This window comes from Carettochelys insculpta, chromosome 1 (assembly GCF_033958435.1).
Source record: "Carettochelys insculpta isolate YL-2023 chromosome 1, ASM3395843v1, whole genome shotgun sequence".
Classification (NCBI taxonomy): domain Eukaryota; kingdom Metazoa; phylum Chordata; order Testudines; family Carettochelyidae; genus Carettochelys; species Carettochelys insculpta.
The window spans coordinates 136,658,178-136,671,324 of NC_134137.1; the positions used below are offsets into that span (position 1 = coordinate 136,658,178).

General features: G+C 43.0%; 1 protein-coding gene across 6 annotated transcripts in view; it reads right to left on the reverse strand.

Annotated features, from left to right (window-relative positions):
• Nucleotides 1-13,147, reverse strand: part of ZBED1 (zinc finger BED-type containing 1) — a 325,489-nt gene that overhangs the window by 26,437 nt on the left and 285,905 nt on the right. For 5 of the 6 annotated variants that reach the window (XM_074992412.1, XM_074992402.1, XM_074992393.1 and 2 more), the window contains one exon: nt 4,308-4,515. In XM_074992412.1, the coding sequence (XP_074848513.1) occupies nt 4,308-4,515 (208 nt within the window). Of the gene's footprint in view, nt 1-4,307; nt 4,516-13,147 lie in introns of those variants that run through there. The other variant, XR_012645322.1, reaches the window with a different exon arrangement.

Consider the following 13,147-nt stretch of genomic DNA (forward strand, 5'->3'; position numbering starts at 1 on the left):
CCATAGCACAATTAAGTCCCATGCAGTGGAACCATTTTTGAAAGTGGTTATTATGGAGACTCCTCAATGAGTATTGAGTGGAGGAGTCAAGTACTTCTTGCTGTAATGAGTTTTTATTATATTTATAGACCAGGTAATTTGAATTCAGGAAGAACTTTAAAAGTCTATTTGGGAAGAGGCAGTTTTGGAGAGGAAAATGCATCATATTTTCTGCTTGAGCAACTAATATTCTTTACTGAAGTTAGTGTGTTTGACCACAGAATTGACTACATTTTAGTTTTGGCTCAGATGTGTGTTCTGGTAAATAGTCAATTATGGTACTATTAACTTGTTATCTTTTACTGTTTGGGATCTGTATTCCTTTAAAATGAAGTCCATTACCATTAAGGATTCCTAAGAGAAAACATTTGATTGAACTGTAAAGAGTTCTATCAGCTTTTGTGTACTAGAGAGTCATGGGAGGGGAGGCAAATCAATTTACATTTTAAAGAAGGAATAGTTGGTTTCTCTCACGGAGTGACAGGGATAATGACCATGTATTGAAACCTCCTGCAGGGAAAAAATCTATAAACTGTAATGGAGGCAAGGTATTTAAGGAAAACCTTTTACAGTGGGGACCAGCATCTGTGACAGAAAATATAAGAGCTGTAGACAGCCACCCTTCTCAAGATCAGTCCTTCAGTCACGACTTAAAAGTGGACAGTCATCTAGCATATTTTTATAAGATTACAAAAATCGGTAACACTCACTGATCTATATTTTACAGTGGCGGTCATCACTACAGTATGTTGAAGAGCAACTTTTAATAATGTTAGGGAGATTTTTTTTGAGCTTTAGTCAGTAATCAAAAGAAAATGTTTCATATGTTGTAAGCAGCTTAAGTTGTCACTACTTAAAGAAAATGAAAAGTACACGCAGGATTTTATTTGGCTTCTGAAGAGTTAAAATGAGGTACATAAATCCCTGTTTCATGCAGCTCAGGGACCATATCTGTAAAGTGCTGAGGTTCCCCTGGGAAGTGATGAGTCACCTTAGCTACTATGGGACTTCAATGGAAGCTGAGAGTGGCTGGCACCACTCAGAAGGCATTTGTCTTTTCAGGCTTTTGGGCTCACGGATGCAGAGGAATTAAATGCTAGTAGAGACAGTAATGCACTAAACTGTATGTTTTCTATTTCAACTTTTGGGTCCTTAAATGGAATCAAACAAAAAAGGTGACAAAATATGTCAGAGGTGACAAAACCACCCTGTAGTTCCTCTCTGGCAGCTATTTGGGCCACGTGTACATCCACAGTGTCAGTGGAAGAAGGAATCCCTGTGTTTTGTTTACAAAGTGCTGTGTGATTCTTTATGATGAAAGACACACCCCAATATTATTGATTCCAAACCTCTCCATGTTCCATGTGTTGTTGCCATGTAACCCTAAACATCAGAATCACCCTTACCAACTCAGAAGTGAGATTCTGCAGGAGAGAAGAAAAAAAAAAAAACACGAAGAAATAAATAATATCCGCTATTGATGAATGTAAGTAAAGGAGCTCATTCTGCCACCATTATCAGGTACTTTTCTCGCAAAAAATTCACTCCTAAGAAGACTAGCACATATGACCCACTTATTTATTTTGAAGGCTTAAGTGGTATGTTGACTGAATTAGATTGGACCACATGTGGAAGCAGCAACTCAATGTAGAAAAGAGTGGCAGAATTTAGCCCAAAACAAGTAAGCATGTTGTCATAAACATAAGCAATAAAATGGAAAAGGTAAAGTAAGGTACAGTACAGATAGCTAATGAGAAGGAGGATGTGAAATTTATAGAGACAGCTTTTACTATTCTGTCCTTCACCTCCTTCACAGGAAAAGTGCCGCATTGCTACCAGCAAAGTAAATTCTGACTCAAAAACTGAGAATCCTCAATTTCTGGACTCTCATTTCAGACTCTGTGAGCATGGCATTTCAACACTCACTATTTCTCATCCCTCTCTTATTACAAGACAGTTTTTTTTTACAGGTACAATGTTGCTGTAGCTGTGCTGGTTCCAGGATGTTAGAGGGATGAGGGTGAGGTGATATCTTCTATTGGATCAACTTTTGTTAGTGAGAGAGAAAAGATTTCAAGCTTACACAGAGCTCGTCCTCAGTTTGGGGGAAAAACCTCGGAGTGCTACTGCTAAATACAAAATGAAACATGTTGGGCTTGCCTTCACTACCTCCCTACTTTGAAGGGAGGATGGTAAGTAGGGTGTTGGGAGTTTATTAATGAAGTGCAGCACTGCATATACAGCACTTCATTACGCAAATCCTCCCCTCCTCCAGCCAGCAACTTTGAAGTGTTTAACTTTGAAGTGCCGGCTCGCATTTAGACACATCTCACTCGCCGGTACTTCGAAGTGCCCAGGGTACTTTCCACAACAGAAGGGGACCAGAGAAGGCTTGGAAATCCTAGCTGCGACAAAGGATAAGGGATGAGCCGGGCTGCAACACAACAATGTCCCATGGTGGGATAATAAAGAAAATTGAGGCGGAGTGGCAAATAAAGGCTCTGGGTTAGCACGCGTAGCTGGGATAGGAAGATACCCACGACGGGGGTCTTGGGATGGTGTCTGAGCTCTAGGAACCCCATACAGCCCCCTTCCACAGCCACCAACTGGAAGTGGGTGGTCTTAGGGGTTTCTTTAACGCTCTACTGCCATGAGAATTTTTTTGTCATTGCGTGTACCTATTTGTTGACACAGGCATTTTGAAATAAATCACCCAATAATTGGAACTGGAGTGATTATAGTGTGTTATTTTGACAAATAAACTATGCAGAATTTTAACAATTGTTTGCAGAATGTTTAACTATTTTGGTGCAGAATTCCCCTGGGAGTGTCCATATATACTTCTACCAAGATGTGGTAGTGCCTTCCTCTTGCTGTCACTGTCTCCTGCTCTTGCTATAGTCCAGACTAGCAGATGTATGTGGCATTGCTCAGGTCCTTAACTTAAGGGGTTGTGTTTTCCTGCTCCCGCTCTCTCCTGGGTTGGGGGATATCATATCCCAACCCCCAACAGCTGTCCTCAGAGGGTTTGTGGAGGCATTGTAGGCTGTGGCTCCCAGTCCTGCCCCCGTCCTTGGGAGGGCCCGTTTGGGTAATGGCTCCTGGCCCCCCTTGCTTATCCTCAGGTTTGGAAGGCTCAGTCAGGCCACTGCTTCTGGCACCCACTGTGGAGTGAGGGGCTGACTTGGCCCCTGGCCCCTGGCCTGTCTCTTGAGTTGGGGAACTGGTTTGGGGCGCAGTTCCCAGCCCCTCCACTTGTTCTTGGAGGCAAGGCCCAGTTTGTGCCACAGCTCCCAGCTCCCCAACTGCCCCAGTTTCTAGCCCCAGCGTGAGCTCTATGGTGGGTGGGCGAGCAGGGGAGTTGTGGGAGTCGGGGTGAGCTGGGGGAGCTGGCTCAGGCCCAGCTGTCAGGAGAGGGCCAAGGCTGGGTCACAATGTTGGGCCAGGCCCTGGCCTGATCTCCAGGGGACAGAGGGAAAGGGAAGTCAGGCTGTGGCTATTCAGCTGGCCCTAGCCGGTGCAAAAGGCAAGGGTCGGGGGTGGTGAGACTAGGGCTGTTGTGCCCAGTCCCAGAGAGAGTGGCCTGGGTGAGGTCGGAGCTGAAGCACTTCCCCCAGCTCCAGTGTGAGCTTTGGGGTGGGGAAGAGCCCCAGCATGTTGGTGGGGGATACATGTTGCGGGGGTGGGGTTGTGGAGTAGCAGCAGGGCTCCCACTGTGGGGCATGGGAGGGGGGCACTTACCCATGCAGAAGCAGGGTTGAGAGCTCTACCTTCACACGGCCACTGTTTTCCAGCTGTGGCTGCCCCCAGTGCTCACTCTGCAGAATCACTGTTCCCTGCACTCGCTGCACCCAGTAGTGAGTTGAAACAAGTCATCCCTCACGTTGGTGCCCCTCCCTTTCCATTTTGTGGGAAATCCTGGGATTTCAGGCATTTCCCACTTTCCAGGCACAGCCAAACCCTGACCTTGGTTTAAGTTAGGGTAAGAGGAAGGTGCAAACCATATCTCATGGTTGTAGCTCTTACAGTTGAAGAGGAGTTCTTGAGCAAAGCAACAGACAGACAAATAGATACACTCTAAAATACATAGTAGATAAGTTTTCCGGGACAAAGACTGATTTTATCAGTTCTGTGCACTTTAGCAGGACTGAAAATATCAGAATGAATAAAACACATCATAATAAGTTTGAAAGTCTTTGTAGTCCTGCACAACTGCAGCTCTAGTAGTGAAAAACCATGACACTGAAACCATTTAACAAATCACATACCTTGAAAAGGAGCCAGGCTGTCATCCACTTGACCACTTTTGTAGCCCAACAGACATTTTTGTAAAGCTCAGTGTTCACGACTCCAGGATCTACTACATTAGCAGTCACATGGCTCCCATCTGAGGTCAGGAGATGCTGTAGTTGATAGGTGAACAATACAAGGGCAAGTTTGCTTTGGGCATAGGCTCCATGGGATGAATAAGAACATCTGCATAGAAAAGAGAGACAGGAAAATAATCAGAAGAAGAATGGAATAGCACACATCACATGCATTGCTAGCTTGCTAAATTATGAAGTTAACAGCAACACAATAAGAAGGCACAGGAAAGCCTTATCACTTGAAAGCAGATTGCTTGTCATAGTTCTCTTGACTATTTCACTGAATTTAATGAATGCTTTATGGAAAGTATTGCAGATAATCATACATGTTAGCAGAATCTGTTCTGCAAACAATTTAGGTATCGTTTTACAGCAAAGGCTGAAATATCAAGCCACAGAATGTCACAATCTTGTTCCTATTTACTTCTTCTTACTATTTTTATACTGCTGCAGCACCAGTTGGGTCCTGATCACAGGTGCATTACGTTGCTCCAGATCACAGTTTAGGATTATGGTAAAGTGCAACAGGTGGATAAATAGGCAAGAGTGTGTGATGGTTAGCATGGTGACATGCTAATTAAAAGTTGTACAGGTTGAACCTCTCTAGTCCAGCCTCTTCTGGACTCAACCAGTGCCAAACAAGAGACTTTGCCAGACCACAGGAGATCAGTGTTGTTTATCACATTACCGACACTTTCACTAAAATACATAGTAGATAAGTTCTCCAGGGCAAAGACTGATTTTATCAGTTCTGTGCACTTTAGCAAGACTGAAAATATCAGAATGAATAAAACACATCATAATAAGCTTGAAAGCTTGAAATAATAAACTTCCTGACTGGGCTCTTAGAAGACTTTTAGGGGTAAATTACAGCTAATTAACAGCACAGAACACTGAGAACTGAGACCTGTGGCTATAAACAAATGTTATGGGAATACAGGAAACTTGGCCACCCCCATGATAAATGGTCATCCGGCTAACTAAAATCATGCTGGATTACAGATATTACTGGATGAAAAAGTGCTGGACTCGAGTCAACCCGTAATACAGAAATCATAAAATTTTTAACATTGGAAGGTAACTGATTTACAACAATGATTTAAATAAAGCCCAGGACAAACATTATATGTATTGCAAACACACATTATAGAATCTATGCCGAAACATTTATATTTAGAAGGCATGTGCCCTTCCGTGACTCAGATGCTGAAAATTCTGGTATTTAAATTCCTCAAAGTCAACCTCCTTAGTAATCGATGATTAGTCATGTTTCACTTCACCGTCTGAATGAAGAATGCTACTGTCAAGCAAATTAGTAGGTATGTCACTGAAAATACTCCCCCAGATTAGGGTTTCAACATCACTTCCATGAATTCCACTTCCATAACAACTCTGCTTCTGTAATTACTGCAGACCTTTCATTTACTCTCTTCATAGAGGCAAGAGTATGCCTTGGAAGACTTGTCTGTGTTTTGTTATGCACAAAACAGTACGTGCTCACTGAATGTTAATGGTTTCTCAGAATTCTGTTTTTTATTTCCCATGCAATACCTGGCTTTTTAATATTCTGTCCACTTGATTAGTCAGCCTTGAGAGGGAAGAGTAGGCCTCTAGCAAACATTCTCATTTCATGCAGCTCTACAAGTCTACTGAAGTTATTTAACTGTTGGGAGTGCCTGTATGCCTGCAATGTAGACATTTGGGAACTTTCAAATGCAACTGTGGCTCTAACAGCCAAGTTCCTTCGCTTTTACTATTTACCAGTTTTTCTCAGAAATAGCCCCACTTTCTGAAAACGCTAGTATTTGGATTTTTACCATTTTCACCTAAATTTCACCTTGGAATTTCTTGGATATGAACAGGGAAGCAGGTCCTGGCACTGGAGACCAGCTAGCTACTGCAGAGATGTGCCCTCATGGAGTAGAATGCTACACCACCCCATGAGTTCTGGGCCCCCTTGCCAATCAGAGCACTCTCCTGATCCCAGAGCTGGGAAGAGAAGGGGATTCTCTATGACAGGACTAGCAGAAGTCACAGGACTTCCTGTTGCTTCCCCTTCAGTTTGGATCCTGTCTGCTTCCTTTGCACAGTGGAGCAGCAAGAAGGACAGGGAACCAGGCCCCTGCAGCTGAGACCACCTTACTACTGAAGGAAGCAGAATACTTTCTTGACAGTCACACGGTAAGTAACTCTCACTGTTCTCTTCCCCAGACCGTTGGCACCTGGGAGTTCCAGACACACCTGCTCCTAGGCAAGCTGCCTTTCATTTTTGTTTTTTTTTAATGATTTTTCACCCTTTAAAAATTAAACACCAATACATTCCAGGGAAATTATAATTAAAAAAAAAAAAAGAAGAAGAAGAATGACCAGAAAGAAAAGGGCCACACTTATAACCCAGTTCCAGGAAGTAAAGAAGGATAATATCAACTTTGCTGTTTCTTCTCTTTAATTGTTTCTCTGTTTGTCCAAAAATCAAGTAACAACAAAAACAAAAGTACAGCACAATTCTAAGAGGTAGGGTGAGTGAGATAATATCTCTTATTGGACCAACTTCTGTTTGGGAGAGATACAAACATTTGAGGTACACAGAGTTCTTCTCCAGGACTAGAAAATGTATTCATATTGTTACAGCTAAATACAAGATGGAATAGATTGTTTAGCGTAAGTGGTTAACACATATTTCAAGGGACCATTCAAAGTAAAATGGCCACTTGAAATATGCATTCAGTACTTCTGTTAAGCAAGCACTCCATCTTGTATTTGGTTGTGAGATAGTAATAAAGAAAACAACATGAAGTCATAACTTCAGCCAATTATATGAGCTGTAACATAATAGATAAAGTAGCTCAAAGTTCTTAAAGTGCTTATATACAAATGCTAGAATTCTAAATAATAAGATGGGTGAGCTAAAGTGCCTCATATTAAATGAAGATATCGACATAATGGTGTCACAGAAATTTGGTGGAATGAGGATAATCAATGGGACACAGTAGTACTAGGGTACAAAATTTATCAGAAGGACAGAAGGTTGTGCTGGAGTGCGGGGCGTGGCACAACAGGTTAAAGAAAGTATAGAATCAAATGAAGTAATCATAAATGAACCAAACTGTACCATAGAATCTCTCTGGATAGTGATCCTGTGCTTAAATAATAAGAATATAATGGTAGGGTTATATTACCAACCATCTGACCAGGACGGTGATCGTGACTGTGAAATGCTCAGGGAGATTGTTAGCCGGCGGCCAGGTAATGTGCGGTGAGGTACTCCCCTGGGTCCTAAGCAACCCAGTTTTTTTACTGTTAGAGCAGGCAGCTCCTAGCACACTCACCCACGGCCAGGCTGTAGTAACCAAACGGTTAAAGTTCTTTTGTTGTGCCGGCTGTGTTGCAGTGACAAAAGGGTTAACAAAATAGTTAGGCTTGGATCTTAACTAGTTACAAGTTTATTAAGCTACAGTTATAAGCGTGTGGTTACAAAAGGCTATTGTTTACTTCTTATATGCTAGCAAAGTACAGGTGTTAACAAGTTACGTTACAATCCAATACAAAGATATCTGTTACCATCTAACACAATGATATCTTGATACTAGTTACAGAGCTCTAATTCTTTAGCTGTGCACAAAAAAAAGTCAGAGACCTAGCATGGGTGTATCTTACCCTCTCTGCGTCTCCTCGATACCAGCGTAGCCAAGCCGGATCGGTCACTCAATTCCGACGGAAAGACGAATACGAGGTTGGGCGTCCCCAGCTGTGGACCTCGGGAGGCAATCACCTGACCCGACCAGCAGGAAGTTGGTCGAATGCACTCAGTTAGAGTTCTGCTGGACCCATCTTTTATACCCCTTTTGGGTTACGTATTCTCTTTCTTATCTATGGTGCCAGATCATACTGGTTTGTCTTTGTGACTCCAGTTTGTTACAAGGGCATTTCTACTTAGTTTGCACTTGTAAGACAAGAGATAAGCAATTTAGGAGTACAGGACATTCTTTTGTGCGGGCGGGGCACGTCCCCTTCTGAGTGATTGTGTGTGTGCATCATATTGATCAATGCCAGCTGGGGTGATTTCTTGAGGGTTCACCCCCCCTCTCATGTTGACAGTCTGGCCTGTTAGCCTTCTAGCTGTACTTTCTGCTTCTCAGGGTCACGATAAGCCAGCATATCTGGGCCTCAATGAGGGCATCAAAGACTGTGCTGTCAGCAGCCATTTCCGTGCCCTGTGTGCTCCTCAGTGGGGGGGGGCAACGAGCAAGCTGGCTTGTAAGGGGGAGACTCTGTCTGGCTACAGAGATTCGAGAGGCTATCAAAATTAAAAAAAAAAGCAGTAATAATGGGGGATTCAACTTTCCCCATATAGACTGGGTACATATCACCTCAGGACGGGAAGCTGAGGTAAAGTTTCTTGACACCTTAAATGACTGCTTCCGGGAACAGCTAGTCCTGGAACCCACAAGAGCAGAGGTGATTCTTGATTTAGTCCTAAGTGAAGCACAGGATCTGGTCTAAGAGGTGAATATTTCTGGACCTCTTGGTACTAGTGACCATAATATAATTAAATTTAACATTCCTCTGGCTGGGAAAATACTACAGTGACCCAAGACTGTAGTATTTAATTTCAGAAAGGGGGACTACACAAAAATGAGGAAGTTATTTTAATGGAAATTAAAAGGTACAGTACCTAAAGAGAAATCCCTGAAAGCTTCATGGAAACTTTTTAAAGACACCATAATAGAGGCTCACCTTAAATGTATACTCCAATTTAGGAAATGTAGTAAGAGAACCAACTCCGCCCTTGCTGGTCCTAAGCCCGGATGAAAAAGGAGGAAGGCTGGGCGTCAGGCTAGCAACTTGATCCCGTAAAACCTACCAATTGCTACAGAAACAACAAGTTCAACCAAAAAAAAATAAACAAAAATTAACTCGGCACGAAGGTATCGACTCTTTTTTTATGATGGTGCTGGATGAGAGCCTAAAGGAAGTTCAGTATCCGATGCAGAGCTTGATTTTAAGTGCCAAAACCACAACAAAAATTGGAACATGGAATGTAAGGACCTTATACCAATGTGGAAAGCTAGCGCAATTACTCCGTGAATTTGACAGTTATCGAATGGATATCTTAGGCACTAATGAGATGAAATGGACAGGAAGTAATAGGCTAGTTAGTGATGGGAAAACCATTCTTTATTCAGGGAACGACAGTCAGCATATACACGGCATAGGCCTGATATTAAGTAAGGAAGTGTCACAGGCATTGGTTGGATGGAAGCCAGTGAACGAACATATTATCACAGTGAGATTCAAGTCAAGGCATGCGAAAACTACAATCATCCAAGTGTATGCACCAACCGAGGATGCTGCCGAAGCTGAAAAAGACACGTTTTATGATCTGTTACAAGACACCATCAGTAATGTTCCCAATCATGACATCAAGTTATTCATAGGTGATATGAACATGTGAATAGATAACAGAAGACAGGATGGGAACATGTGATTGGCCCGTACGGATCATCAACGCAAATGAGCGACAATGAAGAGCGCTTACTACTATTCTGTAGCATGAACAACTTGTGCATTGGAAACACCTATTTTGCACACAAGAATATCCACAAGAAAACATGGTGGTCGCGTGACGGTATCACTAACAATGAAATAGACTATTTCTGCATCAGCAAATGATGGCGACCAGCTCTACTAGATGTGAGAGTATACAGTGGAGCTGATGTTGGGTCAGACCACCATCTTTTGATGGCATCGCTCCATCTTTGCCTTAAAAGACAACAAGAATGGCAAACAGCTTGGCCCTATGCAGTTGAAAAGTTAAGAGACCAAGCCATAGCTGAACAGTACAAACTTAAACTTAGAAACTGATTTCAACAAAGGCAATGTGAAACTTCACTCGAAGACCAGTGGATGCAGTTCAAAAGAGCAGTGACTGAGATCACAGAAGAGATGATTGGTCGAAGGAGAGACACACAAAAAGAACGCTGGGTACAGGACAGGACCTGGCAGTTGATTGATGAATGTAAGGTTGCAAAGAGGCAAAGAGATCAGGCAAAGTTGCCAGGTGAGAAAGCGGAAGCTGTGGCGAAGTATCAGTTGCTGGATCATAGAGTCAAGAAAAGCCGTCACGCTGAAAAGAAAGAATGGTTAGAACGTAAAGGTGCTGAAGCGCAAGAGGCAGGAAAGAAATGCAACACCAAGACACTATATCGTATTGCCCGGGAGTTAACAGGAGCAAGAAGCAATAGCAACACTCCCATCAAAGACAAGAATGGGAAGATTTTACTCAGTAAAGATGAGCAAGATGCGTGCTGGGTAGAACACTTCAAAGAAACACTGAATCAACCGAACCCAATCGCAACCTATGACTTCAGCAACTTCAATCTCCCTGACGAGCTGGAAGTAGACATAGACACGATCATGATTGAGGAAACACATAGAGCAATAAAGGCGCTAAAGAACAACAAGACCGGTGGCCTAGACCAAATTGCATCTGAACTATTGAAGTATGGTGGAAACTCCATGGAGCAGGAACTGACAGGACTGTTGAATGAATGTTGGAGAGCAGAGTGCGTCCCAGGCGAGTGGAGGAAGGGAATGATTGTCAAGTTACCAAAGAAGGGGAATGTCACTGATTGTAACAATTGGAGAGGTATCACGCTTCTTTCGGTCCCAGGTAAGGTCTTCTGCATTGCCCTATTCAGGAGGTTGCAGAGCGTGGTGGATAAAACACTGTGTGAAGAGCAAGCCGGATTTCGCTGCGGACGATCGTGTAGCGAACAGATCTTCACATTGTGCAACATCAATGAACAGAGTATCAAGTTCCAACAGCCGCTGTTAATTAACTACATCGACTTTAAAAAGGCATTTGACAGCGTTCTTAGAGAATCATTATGGAACATAGTGAGAACATATGGCATCCCACAACACTACATCAACATCTTCCGAAATCTTTATCTAAACTCTAGTTGCTGCATGAGGACCAATAATGGGATGACAGATTTCTTCAACATCGACTCCGGAGTGCATCAAGGGTGCATCCTGTCTCCATTCTTGTTCCTTCTGGTGGTGGACTTCATCATGAGAAAGACGATGAGCGACACACATCTAGGTATCTCATGGAAAGATCAGCGTCGACTCACGGATCTGGACTTTGCAGACGATATTGCACTGCTAGCAGATATGAGTGAATGCTTGCAAGGCATGATGACAAATTTGGAAGCCAGAAGCCAGCAAAATTGGGCTGAGGATAAATAGTGATAAAACAAAGTTGATGTGGGTTGGGAACACCCAGACAAGCACACCACTAGTGGTCGGACGCCAACCCATAGAAGAAGTACAGCGATTCACCTATCTTGGCAGCACTCTGTCTAACAAAGGAGGTGTCAAGGCAGATGTTAACTGAGGAATCGGTAAGGTGTCAGCAGTGTTCCAAAGACTGCGCCCCATTTGGTCTGCACCAACAATCGACACTGCAACAAAAATTCGACTGTATAACACCCTTGTCATGCCAGTCGCCATTTACGCTAGTGAACGTTGAAAATAACATCAAGAGTAGCACGCAAGCTCAATGTATTCCACCAGCATTGCTTACGAAAGATCCTGGGTGTCACCTACCATGATAGCGTTACCAATGAGGAGATACTACAAAGATGCAGGTCACAGGCACCGCAGGATATCGTGACAGAGCACAGAGTGTGGTTTGCTGGACACATTCTGCGTCTGCCAGATCAACTGCACCCAAAGACTGCAATGAGATGGGCACTGGCAGAGGGAGGAAGAAAGAGAGGCAGGCCACTCAAGACCTGGTGCACCACATTTAAGGAAGACATTAAACATTGGTATATCATGGGAGGAGGCGGAATTATTTGCAGCTGACCGAAATCGCTGGTGAGCACTTGTTGCCCAATGTGCCCAGATGCATAGGCGGACCTAAGTCTAAGTAACAGAACAAAAAAGTGCCACAGTGGTTAAACTATAAAGTAGAACAGGCAGTGAGAGACAAAAAGGCATCCTTTAAAAAATGGGAGTTAAATCCTAGTGAGGAAAATTGAAAGGAACATGAACTCTGCCAAGTGAAGTGTAAAAATATAATTAGGAAGACCAAAAAAGAATTTGAAGAACAGCTAGCCAGAGAGTCAAAAAGTAACAGCAACGAAATTGGTAAGTACATCAGAAGCAAGAAGCCTGCTAAACAACCAGTAGGGCCACTGGATGATCGAAGTGCTAAAGAAGCACTCAAGGATGATAAGGCCATTGCAGAGAAAATAAAAGATTTCTTTGCATCAGTCTTCATGGCTGAGGTTGGGAGGGACATTCCCAAACCTGAGCAATTCTTTTCAGGTAACAAATCTGATTAACTGTCTCAAATTGAGGTGTTATTAGAAGAGGTTTTGGAACTAATTAATAAAGTAAACAATTACAAGTCACCAGGACCAGATGGAGGAAAGGGCTCCAGTGGTGATCCTGACAACTACAGGACAGTCAGTCTGATTTCAGTACTAGGAAAACTGGTTGAAACTCTAGTAAAGAACAGAATTGTCAGACACACTGATGAACATAATTTGTTGGGGAAGAGTCAACACAGCTTTTGCTAAGGGAAATCATGCCTCACCAATCTATTAGAATTTTTTGCAAGGGTCAACAAGAATGTGGAGAAGGGGGATCCTGTGGATATAGTGTACTTAGATTTTCAGAAAGCCTTTGACAAGGTCCCTCACCAAAGGCTATAAAGCCAAGTTAGC